The sequence below is a fragment of the Pyrus communis genome, chromosome 17 (assembly GCF_041283825.1).
Source record: "Pyrus communis isolate YQ-2024b chromosome 17, ASM4128382v1, whole genome shotgun sequence".
NCBI classification, from domain to species: Eukaryota; Viridiplantae; Streptophyta; class Magnoliopsida; order Rosales; family Rosaceae; genus Pyrus; species Pyrus communis.
Window position 1 is genome coordinate 6336465 of NC_142581.1, and position 17329 is coordinate 6353793.

Below are 17329 nucleotides of genomic sequence, written 5' to 3' on the forward strand. Positions count from 1 at the left end.
ATCAGTTAACGGTAAATTTACAAGCAACCTTAACCGATACATGAAAATGTTTCAAAATTATAACTTTATATACCACTCTAAGATGAAAAAAATTTCATGTACCAAATATTGAAAACCAATAAACTTTAAGATAGTAAACTGAGATTAACCCTTGATTTTATTCGCACAAAACAATATAATATCAAAAAGCATAACATGCGGTTTTACAATCATTATCAATTTTATCACACCAAAATAAAAAAAAAAGACTGAAAATTAACCAGAGATTATCATTTTCTAGCTATTCACAACTGAACATTGCTTCCTAATCTCGCCAGCCGATCCAGTCTTAACGTTAGCCCGACCCATTTTCTCCATAGACTTTCCAAACTCATCGTAGAAGTTCTGCAGTGAACCTTTGAGCAGCTGGTTGATATAATTATAAGTTGTTGGGCTGGTTGCCAAAGCAGCATCGGATTGGAAGAGCGCTCGCCTTTTGAGCATATGCGTGTAGTAGCTTCGGTCAAAAGTCCTGAAGCTTCCAGGATCCATCTCAACAATTGTGGTGTTATCAGTTGGAGTTTTGCACTTGGCCTTGAGCTTCGCTGCGTATTGGGTGTTCAAAGCGGGGTCCTGGTCACCCACTCCGGTGAAATTGTAAAGGCGGTTTGAAAATGATGAGCAATGAGAGATCCCAATTGTGTGAGCACCTGAGAAGAAAAAAACCATATTAACGCATACGGTGTGATTAGATATGGTAGCATTACTGGCACTATTTGATTATTTCGTTGCCAAATGTATTACATATGTTTTTATCTATTTTATATGTGCATGTTAAAAGTTATTGTATATTGTTTTTGTAGTATACGTTGTTTGATTATAAATTAACATTTCGATTAAGTTAATTATTGTTTATAATTTGTAATTTTGATTCGTAATCAACATAGGTCTGATACGAGAATATTACCACGTATACATTGTGAGTCATATGTAACAGGTAAGATAATTATTTGGTAAGAAGATTCGTTTCCTTTATTTGCATATTTACTATTATGTTTAAGAATTAGCTTTACCAGATAGTAAGACCAAGTCCTTCAAATCAAGACCCACGTTGGCGAAAAATCTTTGGAGATTGCTGACGTCGTAAGTTGGCTGTGGAAGGTTGGCTACAGCTTCCGCCGCCCTTGTGATCACCCCATCTCTTCTACCTGTTGGAACCTTCCAAGTTGGACCTCCCTACACACCATGCCCAGAAAACAAATAAATAAACAAAGTTGAAATCCAATAAATAATTGGGACGTTTGATTATTTTGGTTTTTAAACTATGATGGTTGGTTGGAGATCTTAGTGTTGCAACAATAGAATCTCTTGCTGCCAAAGCAACAACATCTGCGCATGAAACTATTCCAGGGCATTGAGCTTCAAGTCGGCTTTTTATTCTGTCGATGAAGTCAAACCCTCTGAGGGTTAGATTTGGGGAAGCATCTTTTTCAGCTTGGTTACTTGAAGTCGAGTTCAGAAGAACAGATGCATCACAACCCTAATAAGCAAAAATCATTCATTAGTTCCAAATTACAATTCTAACCCTAATGACTTGCAGAGAATGTTGGTCTGTAAAGAGAAGAAGATGGATACATACCCTGACAAAGCAATCATGGAAGTGCAACCTTAGGAGAGCAGCTGCAAGTGAGGGTGCGTTGTGGATGTGCTTCTCGACGTAGTCTTTCACAATCTTCTCTGCTTTCGGGCAGTTCTTGGCATAGAAACCCAGTTGCAACTGAGCCTCACTGAGGCCTATGATCACCAGAAGACATGAAACCAAAATCCCAGAAAATCGAGTCGACCCCATTTTTCGTTGCAACTGAGCTTCAACTTGTATTAATTTGGAAGAAAGAAACTTGATTTGAAAGTATTTGCAATTACAAAATTGTGGTTTGAAATTTATAGGCCTCCCCCAAGGCCCCAACTTCAACTATGTGGACCTCTGCAAGATAAGAAAATTCAAGGTGACGAAAATAGTCCACCTATCCAACTAACATGTGCTTGGAAGCGATGCTATATCATTTCTTTAGGGGTGACTTTGGATGCGGTCCCTATTTATCAACGTTCTTTGATTGAAACCTTGTTGGTTTTTGGTTCAGAATAGTCCAAAAGCTTTAAATCCAGCTATTTTGCCCCAGTTTTGGAGTTGATATGGGTCCAAAATGTGGTTGTGCAGAATTTTGGGCGAATTTACCAAGTCAATTTAGAATTATGTTTCCTATTTTATTTCAATTTGTTTGATTTCCTAGTTTGATTCTAAGACCCTTTACTAGGATGATTTAATTAGAGTAGTGTAAATAAGCTATTGTGGCTTTCTTGTTCTTTACGCAAGATTGGAGAGAAGAATTTGGCTAAAGCTTCGAGATTTTCAGACTTTATTCTACAAGGTGTTTTCATTCTTTTTCTAATTTAATACAAAAGGTATTCTTCAATTTACCCCCTGAACTTGTGACCATTGGCCAATTTCCCTCCTCAACTTTATTTTTGGCCAATTGTCCCCCTCAATTCTCATAATTGGTCAATTTCCCCCGTTAACTTTAATTTTGGCCAATTTCCCTCTCAACTCTCATAATTAGTCAATTTGCACTCTACTATTAATTTCTTTTTATTTTCCATTTATTCTTCCGTTAAGTAGGTATCCTTTGAAGGGCAAAAAAAGTCAAGTTGCACCCTATTGTCATTTTTTCAATTTGCACCCTACTGTCATTTTCCATTACGTAGGTTTCCCTACACCTTACCAGAGGTAGACGAGGTCGAGGGAGGAGGCGACGGGGTGTGGGCAGCTGCAAACTGCAAAAGCAGCATATCAAATGGATTGGGCTGCAAACAGTGGAGGAGGGTGGCGTTGGCGGCAATCACAGGCTCAACATGGAGACAAGGAAGAAGAAGAGAAAGTTCGAAGAAAAGGAAGAAGATCGAAGGTATAGGGAAAATGACTTTTTTGCCCTTTAAAGGCAATCATGCGGATACCTACTTAATGGAAGAATAGATGGTAAATTAAAAAAATTAATAGTATGGTGCAAATTGACTAATTATGAGAGTTGAGGGGGGCATTGGCCAAAATTGAAGTTGGGGGGGGGGGGGGTGAATTGGCCAATCCTTACAAGTTTAGGGGGTAAATTGATGAATACCTCTTAATACAATTATGTTGATTTTAATTATGAATATGCGTAGCTAATTTTCTTTTGATAGGATGATGCCTTGAGCCTTATCTAATTTTAATTATAAATTGTTTTAAATAATCCATGCGGAAAACGACCTTACCCGAGCCGTTTATACTATAACAACCTTGTTCTCTTGCAAGTATTTTGTATGATTTTAACCTCTGTTCGCAAAAATCCTATCACTACACATCAAAAACACAAAAAACTATATAAGTAAATGTAGAATATGCGTAGCTAATTTTCTTTTGATAGGGCGATACCTTGAACCTTAACTAATTTTAATTATAAATTGTTTTAAATAATCCATACAGAAAACGATCTTGCCCGAGCTGTTTATACTACAATAACCTTGTTCTCTTGCAAGTATTTTGTATGATTTTAACCTTTTTTCGCAGGTACCCAAAAATCCTATCACTACACATCAAAAACACGAAAAACTATATAAGTAAATGTAAAGCCAGTATGCCTTGATTAGTATATCTGCCATTCTAATATGCACAGATACAGATTATACATAGGTTAGACAAGTACGTGCGAGTTTTCTTTTTCTCCTCGTATCTCATCTTTGCTTTGTCCCTTGCTTGTGGACTGCCAGCCTCCAAAGTTGATTCCCAAGGCTCTCCGGTTAGAAAGACTGGTGACAATCCACGACCTTGGTAATCAGGATTGCTTTCCCAGCTGATGCTGGACAGTGAAAGTGACATGCTCGGATGAACTTGTTGCGTGGTAGGAAATCCAAGGTTGACGCTTCTGCTACAAGTAGGATTCATGAATAAGCAGTTTGCATTACCATTCATGCCTGGCATCTATCTGATCCACAAGAGGATCCTGATGGTGATGCCTATGGAAAACAATAGTCATTGTGAATAATTCCGGTCGAGTCAGAATGCAACCGGATATACAACGAAAGGAAAAGAATTCTGGTTCAGGCATTTTTATCAAACTCTTAGCTCATAGAATCATTCCTTGAACTTCAAAGCATAGAAATAATTATTTCTTGCAGTCAATCATAAAAAATTTGTTAATATGGTAACTAGCAGCTCCTAATAGTTACACGTTTTTACCAAGTAATGTGTAGAAATGGATTGCTAATAGCAGCAATTTGATTGTCACAGAGACAAGGAAAATTACTATATATCCTGTGCCAGCAGAATCATTTCATTCCATTTCTAATATATCATTAATTGGTGTAAAATTGACTGACTATTTGCTATCAATCACAATTGTTGAATCAATCAAAATTAACTATCGACCACATATTAATATTGATAACATAGTGATCATATATTAATGACGTAGAGATAAGACGTATTGAAAAATTGACCATGTCAGCAATTGTGGTTTGAAAAACGACAATTTTGACCAATTTCTGTAATTAATCATTATCTATTTAATTCAAATCTCAAATCAAAGTAATCATAGAATAAAAGAAAGATACTTTCATGAGAAAATATGAAATGAAATTGGAGTATGCGAGGAAATTGTGGTTTGAAAAATAGAGACAAGTTAATTACGACGTATTGAAAATTTGACTACGTCAGAAATTGTGGTTTGAAAAACAACAATTTTGACCAATTCCTGTATTAGTCATTATCTATTAATGACATAGAATAAAAGAAAGATACTTTCATGAGAAAATATGATCCTGATTTATTACTAATGCAAGTCTGATCCTGATTTATTGCCACTACAGCTGATCCAAGTGGCTGATCCCAGTTACTACTTTCAAAATTACCACCTGAAGAAGAAGATCCTTCAAGAACTGAAGACCAAATTCTCGAAAACTGAGACAAACTAGGGCAACCCGTGTAGCAAGTCAATGCATGAGTCCTACGTCCCCCCTGTTGGGTCTTTCCTCCTAGCTATAATCTATGACTGGAAATCATAGTTCATTGCGGGAATCCGTAGCATTTTATGGTTTCAAGCTCCAACCACAAAAAAGCTTGCTCTTATCCTTCATCATTTTCAAACAAACAAACAAAAACAAAACATATCAGCAACACAACATTAATTAAAAAATCGCAGATCAAGAAACACAAATATCTAACCGAGAACCTCAGTAATATGCTCCAAAACAACTGTAGTGTATAGTTACAAACTGATGGTGAGAAGAACTTTATTCTATTTTCATTTCACTTGGAAAAAATTGCGTAAAATATATTTTTATATATTTATACGTATACATAACCGGAACAACTAATTAGAGTAATTGCAAGCGCTCACCGGCCGGAAATGGAGCGAATTCCTGCCGAAACCATCAAAACAATATCAGCCAGGATCAACAAACATGCATTCCATTGGTGAGCGCATCAAATTCAAGATTTTTTTAATTATTAAAAATGATTTTTTCAAATCGAAAATAAGAAGTATCGACGGTCAGAAGGTACGTAGTAGCAGCAAAAAGGGGGTAGCCTAGCCAGGTAGGTTTGCATTTGTTGTCATTCAATGAGGGTTTCGAGGATGGAGGCTCTGAGAGAGAGAGAGAGAGAGAGAGAGAGAGAGAGAGAGAGAGAGAGAGAGAGAGAGAGAGAGAGAGAGAGAGAGAGAGAGAGAGAGAGAGAGAGCGCAACGGGGAGGGGTAGGGTCTCAGCGCTATTGCTACAGATGGATTTCACAAGTGTGAGAGGTGGGGATGGTCAGAGAAAACCATAAGGGTCGTCAGGATTTCTGGAAGAAGGGTAGGTGTCATGAATAGAGGCAACTGAGGGTGATGTCTACTGGATCTTGCGCTTCATGCCTGATTTCCAAAGATAAGTTGACTTTTTAGTGTAAAAATGTGATTTTTCGTTAAAGTGAATAACAGTGGTAGCTTTTCGTTAAAGTTCTCTTTTTTTAATTCAGTTCTTTACTGTTAGCTTAGATTGTCATCATTTCTGCTTTTTTACTGTGAATTATTTTCGAATTTTTTAGTACGTTAGGTCAGGTTTTGGGGGATTCATCTCTCTATTTATTGTTGGGGTGAAAAACTTAGAGTACACAACTCTAGCACAAGTGTTGGAGAGACAATATAAGTAAACAAATTACTTGTATTACACAAACAAATATTACAACACTCTCAAAGGACACTCTTAGAAGCAATGACGCTCACTTACTTTCTAGAGACACACTCTAGATCACTCACACTACTACAAGACTATTCTTGCTTCCCACTCTTATTTGATTGCTTGCTTGCTTGATTACAAGCTTACTTGGTTGCCTACTTTTACTTCTTGATTTCTTGGTTGGTTACATAGCACCACACCCATATTTATAGGGCATGTTTGCCGACTTTGGACATTGCTAGATCATTCTAGCTACTAATCATGCATGCCACCGACATATGGCTAATAGCCATATAATATTACAACTTGCTAGACTTATCTAGCTTATTATGCATGCCCACCGAATTTAACATGCAAATTTGAACTAGAATGGTCTAGTTCATTTGCAGCTGGACAAAGTCTTCTAGAAGCTTCTACCTTCCAAGCTTGCTGCTTGTATTTGCTAGACTTTTGTAGAATCTAAACACCAATTGGGCTGGTGTTGATCTTCAATACTCCCCCTCAACACCAGCTCATTCTTTCCTCCATGTCGAGTTGACGATGAAGCTTTTTCTTACACACCCATTTGCATGATATGGGTTTCACATCTCTTTGCTTTGGCACTAGATTCCAAGCTTGATTTAGCTCTGCTGCAGTGACCTCTTCTCCCAACTTTGAAGCACTCAGGTCCAGCTGCTTCTTCTTCTATGACTGCGTTGACGTATCTCGGATTTTGCTTCCGGATTCTTGTTGACCTCCTTAGTTATGATTGTGGAGTTGATACTTCCACTTCACTAGGTTTATCTTCTTCTGGTTGTTGATATATGTCAGCTTACCAAGGGTTTTGGGGCACTGCTTGCTCAAAATCATCACCATCAAGCGAATCTTCAGACTCGTCTGGTCTCGACTGGATTCGAACAATTTGCTCCCCCATCTTTTGCTGCAACTTATCTTCTATCTTTCTTGAATCAGGCAACGCCTCCTTTTCTGAGGACCACCAAGAAGATGCTTCATCAAACACCACATCTCGTGATGTGTAACACCTTCCATTCGTAGGATCACAACATTTCCACCCTTTTATTTGGTTGTCGTATCCCACAAAGATACATCGGACTGCCTTCTTGTCAAACTTGCTACGTAAATGACTTGGAACAAATACGTAGCACACACAGCCAAAGACTCGAAAGTAACTAACTGTAGGTTTCATATCCCATAGTTTTTCAAAGGGTGAGACAAATTCTAACCTGGGTTGAGGAAACATGTTGATCACATAAGTTGTAGTTCTCATTGCTTCGCCCCAAAACCTTCCTGGTACATTCTTGGCATGGAGCATACTTCGACATATTTCTGCAAGATCCGGTTCTTTCTTTCCGCTACGCCATTCTGTTGTGGTGTATTGGCACAGGTGAACTAGTGACGTATTCTAGATACTGGGAAAACTCATTCGAGGTATATTTTCCTCCATTATCTGTGCGTATGCAACATATCTTCTTTCCTACTTCTCCTTCAACTGTCTCCTTAAACTCTTTAAATTTTGAAAATGTTTCAGATTTTTCTTTCATAAAGAAAACCCACACATACCTCTAGAAGTCATCAATGAACGTCACCATGTACCGCATCCCACTTATCAATGGTTGCTTGACGGGCCCAAACACATCGGAATGAACCAACTCCAACGGCTCTTTCGCTTTAAACTTCGACTCTTCGTATGGTACTTGATGTGCTTTACCATACTGGCATCCTGCACAAACCATATATGTTCTCACGTCAAGCTGAGGTAGCCCCTTAAGCATTGACTTCTTCATCATCACATTTAGCTTGTGATAGCTAACGTGACCCAATCTCATGTGCCATAAATTTGATGTCTCGTTCTTCCTTGTCTTGTCTATGTATGCAGTTTCTGCTGACATTACATAGACTAACTGCAGTCGCCATCCCTCCATTGTTGGCGTCCCTGAGATCTTGAGGTGTTGATACACCTTCACATCTCGTGGACCAAACAAGACATAATTTCCCAACGATGTCAATTGCGGCACTGAAAGCAGATTTTTCTTCATACCTGGAACATGGTAGACATCTTGAAGTGGCACATGGTTAGTGTTGTATCGGGGCTCAATTATTGTCTTACCGATGTGAGCAATCGTTAGCCTCGAGTCGTTGGCTATCACGACCAAACGGCCTCCTTTGTACTCAGTTAGACTTTGTAACTTTTTCTCATCACCTATCATATGGTTTAAGCAGCCTGAATCCACGATCCAATCATTCTGGTAGTCAATCGACTCCGGATTTGTTGTTGTGAGAGCTGACTTTTGCTTCTCTATAGCAACGGATGCTTCAGCGTTCCATTCTTCCTCTAGGGCTAGAGACGCAACGACATCCCAATCATCTTCACTTTTCTTATCTGAGTTGGCGACGTTACTTTCTGCAGGCCTTTTGAACCAGCAATCCTTCGTCATGTGGCTCTTCTTTCCACAATTGTAGCACTTGCCCTCAAACCTTTTATTATTCTTGGAATGACCACAGTTGCCGTGATACTTCAGAGCTCCCCCTGGTCGAGAACTCCCTCCTCCTTGATGACCTTTTTCCTTGTCACCATTTCTTTTAGATCCACCACCAGCACGTTACTTAAAGCTGCCTTTACTTTTGGTGTAGAGCGCTTCCTCCTCACCTTTTAACGAGACCCCTCCCATTTGCTTTGCTAAAGCTTCTTGATCGGCAAGCAAATTCTCAAACTCAACAAGCGATGGTTGGGTTGGCCATCCTTGTACAGCGGCAACGAAGCCTCGATATTCGGGTCTCAATCCATAGATAATTATTCTTTTTATCCTGGATTCTACAATGGCAGCACTAGGATCTAATTCAGAAATTTCACGGCAAATAGACTTTACCTTGTGGAAATACTGGGCAATCGTCATGTCTCGTTGGGCCACTGATAATAGCTCATTCTCGAGAAACTGCAGTCTTGTATCGTTCCTCTTTGAAAAGAGTGTGGCGAAGGTGTCTCATGCTTCTTTTGGTGTCTTGGCCTTCCGTATGTGTTCTAACATGTCATCTTCAACTGTAGTTTTTAAGGCAAACATGGCCTTACCTACCTTGATCTTCCACTTCCTCAAAGCGCCGCTGGTGTCTTCTTCTGGCTGCATAACTTCATTACTGCCGACGACATCCTAAAGATCTTAGCCTTGTAGGTAAGACTCCATACACGTCGCCCACGTGTTGTAATTTTTGTTGTTCAACTTCTTGATTCCTCCAACAACTTGAAGATCTCCCATCATGTCGGCAGAGCTCCGATAAGCCGAACAAGATTAACGAATAATCTTGCGAAGTACTAAACTTCTCACGATTCTCAAAAGCTTCAATAAAGACGGTCTCTAATCATACCGCTCTGATACCAATTGTTGGGGTGAAAAACTTAGAGTACACAACTCTAGCACAAGTGTTGGAGAGACAATACAAGTAAACAAATTACTTGTATTACATAAACAAATATTACAACACTCTCAAAGGACACTCTTAGAAGCAATGACACTCACTTACTTTCTAGAGACACACTCTAGATCACTCACACTACTACAAGACTATTCTTGCTTCTCACTCTTACTTGGTTGCTTGCTTGCTTGATTACAAGCTTACTTGGTTGCCTACTTCTACTTTTTGATTTCTTGGTTGGTTACATAGCACCACACCCATATTTATAGGGCATGTTTGCCGACTTTGGACATTGCTAGATCATTCTAGCTACTAATCATGCATGCCACTGACATATGGCTAATAGCCATATAATATTATAACTTGCCAGAATTATCTAGCTTATTATGCATGCCCACCGACTTTAACATGCAAATTTGAACTAGAATGGTCTAGTTCATTTGCAGCTGGACAAAGTCTTCTAGAAGCTTCTACCTTCCAAGCTTGTTGCTTGTATTTGCTAGACTTTTCTAGAATCCAAACACCAATTGGGCTGGTGTTGATCTTCATTTATTCCCTTATTTGTTTCATTTTCTCTCATTTTGGGGATTCATCTCTCTGTTCTGTCTGTTTGTTCTTTGTTTTAAGGTCACTGGCTTTTTTTTTTTTTTTGGGTTTTTTTTTTTTTATGGGTTTTTAGTTCATTAATTTGTGACTCTGTGTTTAGATATATGATTAAATCGGTATTGTGTTTAGTTATGTTTGTGTGAAAATTGAGAACAACAATGATATTAGTGCTATTAGTGGAATTCTTTTTCACAAATCAATCAAAATCCACTTATATATGGTCATTTTTCGACTCAGCTCCTCCTTTGAAGAACAGCGATGACATCAGTGGAAAGCTTGAGGGATTTGAGAAGAAGCATTCGACACCTTCCAGTATGTCTACCTTTTGATTTGCCGCATTTATATTTGTCATTTCTTTTTTCTGGGTGATAGAGTAAGATTAAGTGGGTTTTGATTGATTTGCACTACGTTCATTTGTCTGTGTGTTGGTTGCTTTCTGCCCTTTGCTTCTCAAGAAACCGAATGCAGGTTCCTTTTCCATTTCTTATTTACACACCCTTTTAATGAATGTCCATAATTTAGGCTTTTGATTGCTGGCTGGTGAATGTGTAATTTGATGGTCAACTTGAACTGCATTTGTAGTTTAGAAGTAGGTTATGAGGTGGTGGACTACTCTTGGGAACTTGCATAATATTGAGTGGGGTATTCTGCTCTGGTTCTCTTCATGTTTCAGGTAATTGCTACTTTAAGGACTTATGACAGCATTAGAGATGGGAAAGAATGTGATATATATGTCAAAGGTAATTTTGTTATCCATTCAATTTTGATGGTGGTCTTTATCTTTAGTTATGTTTATGTTCTATGTTGTATTTATCCATGTACATGTGCGTGCGTGTGTGTGTAGATTGATCATCTAACAAAAAAAACATGCTTAAACTATAGAAAATGAAAATTATATGTATTATTGTGTAAAGGGGCTGCCTTTCTATTTTTTTTGTAGTATGCTACTTTTATTATGCTAGGCACCATTCTCTATCATTCAGAAGTAATTTGCACACACAATTTAGAACGTTTTATGTGTAAATTTCTAAAATCATGATACTATTGATGGTTGCTCTGTAAGCTGCGAAATTTGGTGTAAGAAAATCTTAGCTGTGAATTTTTTTTCTTGGTGAACTTGATGACATTACTAGGTTCATAGTGTATTGAGGTTGGATGATTTCTTAGTTGCAGTCTTGAAGTGTAGGAACTGTGGAACTTGCAATGGTTGGCAGGCAATGCAGTGTACCATGTGCAGAGGATTAGGGAGGGTGCAATACCAAGTGAAGAATTACACCTTGAGAAGGTAGACTTTCCTTCATTTAGATTTTGACCTCTATGTTTGGAAAATAAGGTTTGTGATTTTGGTATGCATATGTGGTTCTTGGTTTTAAGAACAAAAGTTACTTTTGTTTTGAAATTGCAAGTTAGTTGGTGTCTGTGTCTATGTGTGTGTTTTGTGAATTTGTTTTTAGGACTAAAGTTATATTGGTTTTGAAATAGCATGCTTGATTCATTCAAAAGTAAGAAAAAAATGGGATTTTTAGTTGGTTTATATAATCTTTTATACAAAGTTTTAAAATGCCATGCTTGATTCATTCAAAAGTAGGAAAAAATGGGATTTTTGCAGTGAAATTGTCCTGTTTTGGTTCAATGGTTTAGGCAATATGGACAAAAGTTACATTGGTTTTCAAATGGCATGCTTGATTCATTCAAAATGACTAGAGAATTAACTGCTCTAATTAGTAATTCCACATTCTGAGAATTTGAGACCTTGGAGTGATATGCATTTCTGAGATTTATTTTTATATTTTTTTTATAGAATATTTAAAGGTGGTTTTAAACTTTTAGTGTAATTATAAAAGTATGGGTCTTTGATTCCATATAAATTGCTGTTTATATATATATGAATTCAAGAGGGGAGCATTTGTATGTGGAGGGAATAAGGAGGGGTGGCTTTGAGAAGGTTTGGCTATCTATTTTATCTGTAGTTCTTCATTTCACTAAATTAAAAATGAATTATTAATTTTTCAATTTTAAAACAAAAGATAAAAGAAAATCTTATGTACTTAATTATATTAATTATATATATAATGTGTGTAGGTAGTTACAGAGAAGAAATGGAGGGAAGTGGGAGGTGCTTTCATGTTCTCCCCAACAACAACAAGCGCTTTGTTTGTGCTGAGGGAACACTACTTAACCATTCTCTACCATTACAAACAGGTTCACTTTTTTAGGCACATGGTTCTTTATCTACCCCCACACCCTCACCCTCACCCTCACCCTCACCCTCTGGTACTCATTTACTTCTTACTGCTCTTATTTTTTACGTTTTTTTTTACTGATGCAATTGCCTTTTGATTTTTGTATCTTGACTGCGGATATCATATGTGACTTTTTTGCTCGTAAGTGCTTCCTTTTTCAGGATCTTTTTGCACTGCCGGCTTTTGCTTTTATGTTTTTGGAGGTTCTGAAAAAGTTCAGAGCTATTGAAATGTTACTACTTACAAGTTCATATTTTTGCAGTATTTTTTGTTGCAGTCCTCGCAACCTTCTCATTCTTGAACATTATATATGATCATGCTCTACAATGAGTAGCCTGTTCTGGCAAGGCTGTGCCCTGTTATTTCTAAAGTGCAAGGTTGACTTGGTAATTAAGATGCCTTACATTTAAGAAACTAGGTGTAGATAACGGCTTAGATGAGAAGTTTTTAGTTTGCCATCCTGATATTCGAGACACACAATTGGTATAGTATGCCACTGTCTCACAGTAGTTTGGAAATTACCATTGCTACAAAATATGTAAGTTGTTGTGAAGGATGTTTGCAACAAACGTATGTTGTGTTAGTGTTTGTGTGTTTTTTATATGTATTTCAATGGAGGACCTCTACTAAGAACCAGAAAATGGTTGAGAGGAAGATGATGGAATATGTTTCATTAATTTCTCTGTTTCTACACGCATACATTTGTTACCATTATACATGGAATGAAGGGAGATCATTCACTCTCCAACACACACTACAATCTCAACCATTCATTGGTATCATCCTATGAGATGATGCCACTTGTCTTATTCTATTACTTAAGCTAGATACATCATTGAGCAGCCATGCGGACTATGACCCAATGGCTCACATTCAAACTGAAATATAAAGCATGTAAATTGATCTTTGCCTCCAATCTTCAGCTGAAGGGTTACACTCCAACACTCATTTCTAACCCTTTAGCTGATTTAACTCCAAGTAGCTCCCTTAGATACACAAATCGATCTTTAGGCAAGGCATTAGTAAAAATATTTGCAATCTGCTCCTCTGTCCTGCAGTACACCAACTCAATTTCTCTGGCTTGAATTGCTTCTCGGATAAAGTGAAACTTCCTGTTGATGCGGCTTGTCTTTTGATGAAAGACTGGGTTCTTTGCCATACCAATGGCTGATGTGTTATCACACATGATTTGAGTTCCCTCCACTTGTTCTTCTCCAAAATCTTCTAGAACAAATCTCAGCCATTTTGCTTGTGATGTAACTTCTGCAGCACTAACATATTCTGCTTCTGCAGTAGACAATGCCACAATGTTTTGTTTGATTGAAGTCCATGAGAACATACCAAACCCTAGTGTAAATGCATACCCTGAAGTGTTTCTCATATCATCCTCACTTCTAACCCAGTCACTGTCACAGTAACCAATTAGAGTAGTTGCTTTACCCCTGTAAAAAATAATTCCAAAATCAACTGTTCCCTGGATGTACCTCAGTACCCTTTTGGCTGTTCCCATATGTTTCTTGGTGGGATTATGCATGAATTGTGCCAATAGACTTGCTGCAAACATCACATCAGGTCTATTTGCAGTCAAATATAGCAGACTTCCAACAAGCTGCCTATATTCTCCTTCATCTGCAACTTCACTTCCATCAATTTTGTTCAACTTCTCATTCATGGCAAGTGGAGTAGCAACTGGTTTGCAGTCTTTCAGACCAAACTTCTCAATTAGCTTCTGTGCATATTTCTTTTGGTGTATAAAAATACTATTCTCAGTTTGGATCACACCCATTCCAAGAAAATGATGTAATAAACCTAAATCAGTCATCTCATAGTGTTTCATCATGTCATTTTTAAATTCTTCAAGCATTTGTGGACTGCTACCAGTGTATACAATGTCATCTACATATAAGGAGACAATAATGATACCTGAGTCATTCCTTGTCTTAACATACAAGGTTGCCTCACTTAAACTTTTCTCAAACCTTGCACTACTGAAATATGCATTAATCTCATCATACCAGGCCCTTGGTGCCTGTTTCAAACCATATAAAGCCTTGTTTAGCTTGTATACCTTTGTTTCTCCACTTTCCTTCAGAAAACCTTGAGGTTGCTCAACATACACTTCTTCTTTTAATACTCCATTGAGAAATGCAGACTTCACATCTAATTGATACAAGTTCCATTTCTTCTGTGCAGCAAGAGCAATCAAGGTTCTAATCATGTCCAACCTTGCCACAGGGGCAAAGGTTTCATTATAGTCAATTCCAGGCTTTTGTGAATAGCCTTTAGCCACCAGTCGAGCTTTATTCTTCTGCACAGTACCATCCAGATTAAGTTTGGTCTTATAGACCCACTTAACACCAATGACGGGCTTGTCATCTGGTCTTTCAACAAGCTGTCATGTGTTGTTCTTCTCTATCATATCCAATTCAGCTTTCATTGCACTCTTCCATGACTCATCCTTAGCTGCATCATCATAATTTTTAGGTTCAATAATGCACTTGTTGCATTGAGCCATGATCTCATTTATACTTCTCCATTGCTTAGGTGTATCATCATATGCTTGAGATCTATCAGACACACTCTCACTTTGAGAAACAGTATATTCCTCAGAATGAGAGTTTTCATCAATCTCACAGATTTCATTAGCATCCTTATGTTCATTGATAACTGGAAATGTCACTCCAGTATTTGCATTGCAGTTCCAGTCCCAAGAAGCACTCTCATCAAATATGACATCTCTTGAGAGGACAATCTTTCTTGAAATTAGATCAAACAATTTGTAGCCCTTTTCACTTGCACCATAGCCAACAAAGATACATTTATGACTATTTTCTTTTACCTTGTGTCTAAGATTAGAAGGTATGTGGACATAGCAAAGTGAGCCAAATATCTTCAAATGAGCTATTCCAGGTTTTCTTCCACTATATGCCTCAAATGGTGTTGTCTTTCTCAAAGATTTGGATGGACATCTGTTAAGCAAATAGACTGCAGTATTGATTGCTTCTGCCCAGAACATGTATGGAAGGCTCTTCTCATGCAGCATTGACTTTGCCATTTCCACCACAGTCATATTCTTCCTCTCTGACACTCCATTTTGTTGAGGAGTGTAAGCCATAGATAATTGTCTCTGGATTCCTAAATCACTGCAGTATTCAGTAAATTCTGCAGAAAGGAATTCTCCTCCTTTGTCACTTCTGAGACATTTCACCTTATATCCACATTGTAGCTCAGTCATTACCTTAAACTTTTTAAAACATCCAAATGCATCAGACTTATTTCTCATAAAACACACCCATGACATCCTTGTGCAGTCATCTGTAAACAACAAGAAGTACTTATTTCCAAAATGAGATTCAACTTACTTTGGACCACAAATATCTGTGTGAACCACCTCTAGTGGATATTTAGCTCTCCAAGTCGATTTAGAAGGGAATGAGTCTCTGTGTTGTTTGCCTAACATGCACCCTTCACATACATTTGTGGACATCTTTAACTTAGGCAATCCATGCACCAACTTATGTTCTTCAAGTAATTTGAGAATTCTCTCATGCAAATGACCCAATCTTTTATGCCATATCTGAGAGCAGTGTGTGACACTTGCTCTTAGACCACACTAAGTTACAGGCATCATTGTCAAAGGAAAACATATATTTGCAGTCATATGTACTCTTACTACCAAGTTGTCAAGTGACCAACCATCAAAGACGTTCACTACATCACCTCCAAACAGCAGATAATAGTCGTGTTCCATCATCTGTCCTACACTGAGAAGGTTTTCCTCGAGTCCAAGAACAAGCATCACGTCTTGTATATGTTTTCTTCCCAGTTTAGTCTCAATCACCAAGGTTCCCTTTCCTGCCACCTGCACAATTTCTCCAGTGCCCATCTTTACTTTAGAGGTCAAATTTCTCTGAACATTAACCAACAATCTCTCATCACCTTCACATCTGTCATTGCATTACATGCATAAAATAATGATCATGTTTCTTCTATCTACCTTGCATAATTAACCTTCTGCATTCCCATGTTCTCATAACAACTTTTTACAGAATGACTCGGTTTCCCATAGCCTGTGCATTTTGGTTTTCTTTCATACCAACACTTCCCATAATGTAACCTGTCACACCATTTGCAATCACCTTGAGAATTGTTTTGTTTCTGAGTATAATTAAGCCTATGATCCCAATTTCTTTGAGTGTTATTCTGTCTCTGAGCATAATTGGGTTTGTGATCCCAACTTCTTTGAGTGTTATTCTGCTTCTGAACAAAGTTTGGCTTATGATCCCAACCTTTTCCCCTTGACTTCCAAATCTCTTGATACCTCTGATTCCCAGAAAATCCACCACTTCTAGCACCCTTAGTTGCAACAGTTAAACTTGCAAATGCTTTCTCAGTAGAAGACTCATCTTGTAATTCAAGCCTCTGCTCAAATCCTTTTAAAGAAGCCATAACCTATTGAACCTCAATAGTTTCAAGGTCTCTAGAGTGCTTAATCACAGAACGATTGCATCATATATTTTTGGAAGACTAATTAGTAATTTCTGCACAATTCTCTCCCTAGATAATTCTTCTCCATAACTTTTCATTTGATTAATGATATCAAACAATCGAGAGAGATATACAGATAATGATTCACTATCCTTCATACGAGTATATTCAAAATCTCTACGTAGCCCTTGCAATTTTACATTTCTTACTTGTTTATCACCTCAGAATTCACCCTTTAGAACATCCCAAGCTCCTTTGGATGTCTCTTTATTCACGATTCTTGGAAAGATCTGGTCCGAGACTGCACCTTGAATCATCCCAAGCGCACGAGCATCCTTCATCAGGATCTCACTGAATG

General features: G+C 37.9%; 1 protein-coding gene across 1 annotated transcript; it reads right to left on the bottom strand.

The window, feature by feature from the left end:
* Positions 1 to 124: 124 nt before the first annotated feature.
* LOC137708610 (peroxidase 3) lies at positions 125 to 1906 on the bottom strand. The gene is made up of 4 exons (XM_068447729.2): positions 1619 to 1906; positions 1328 to 1519; positions 1053 to 1215; positions 125 to 689 (listed from the first exon to the last, which is right to left on the bottom strand). The coding sequence occupies exons 1-4, from the start codon at positions 1826 to 1828 to the stop codon at positions 277 to 279; spliced, it is 978 nt and encodes a 325-aa protein (XP_068303830.2). The 5' UTR covers positions 1829 to 1906; the 3' UTR covers positions 125 to 276.
* Positions 1907 to 17329: the final 15423 nt, after the last annotated feature.

Bases quoted from the DNA above. Each gene is read 5' to 3' on its own strand.
- LOC137708610 (XM_068447729.2), bottom strand. From the start codon at position 1,828: ATGGGGTCGACTCGATTTTCTGGGATTTTGGTTTCATGTCTTCTGGTG. The intron at 1,520-1,618 runs GTATGTATCCAT...TTTGCTTATTAG, and splicing joins TCCATGATTGCTTTGTCAGG to GGTTGTGATGCATCTGTTCT. The intron at 690-1,052 runs GTAAAGCTAATT...TTTTCTTCTCAG, and splicing joins GGACTTGGTCTTACTATCTG to GTGCTCACACAATTGGGATC.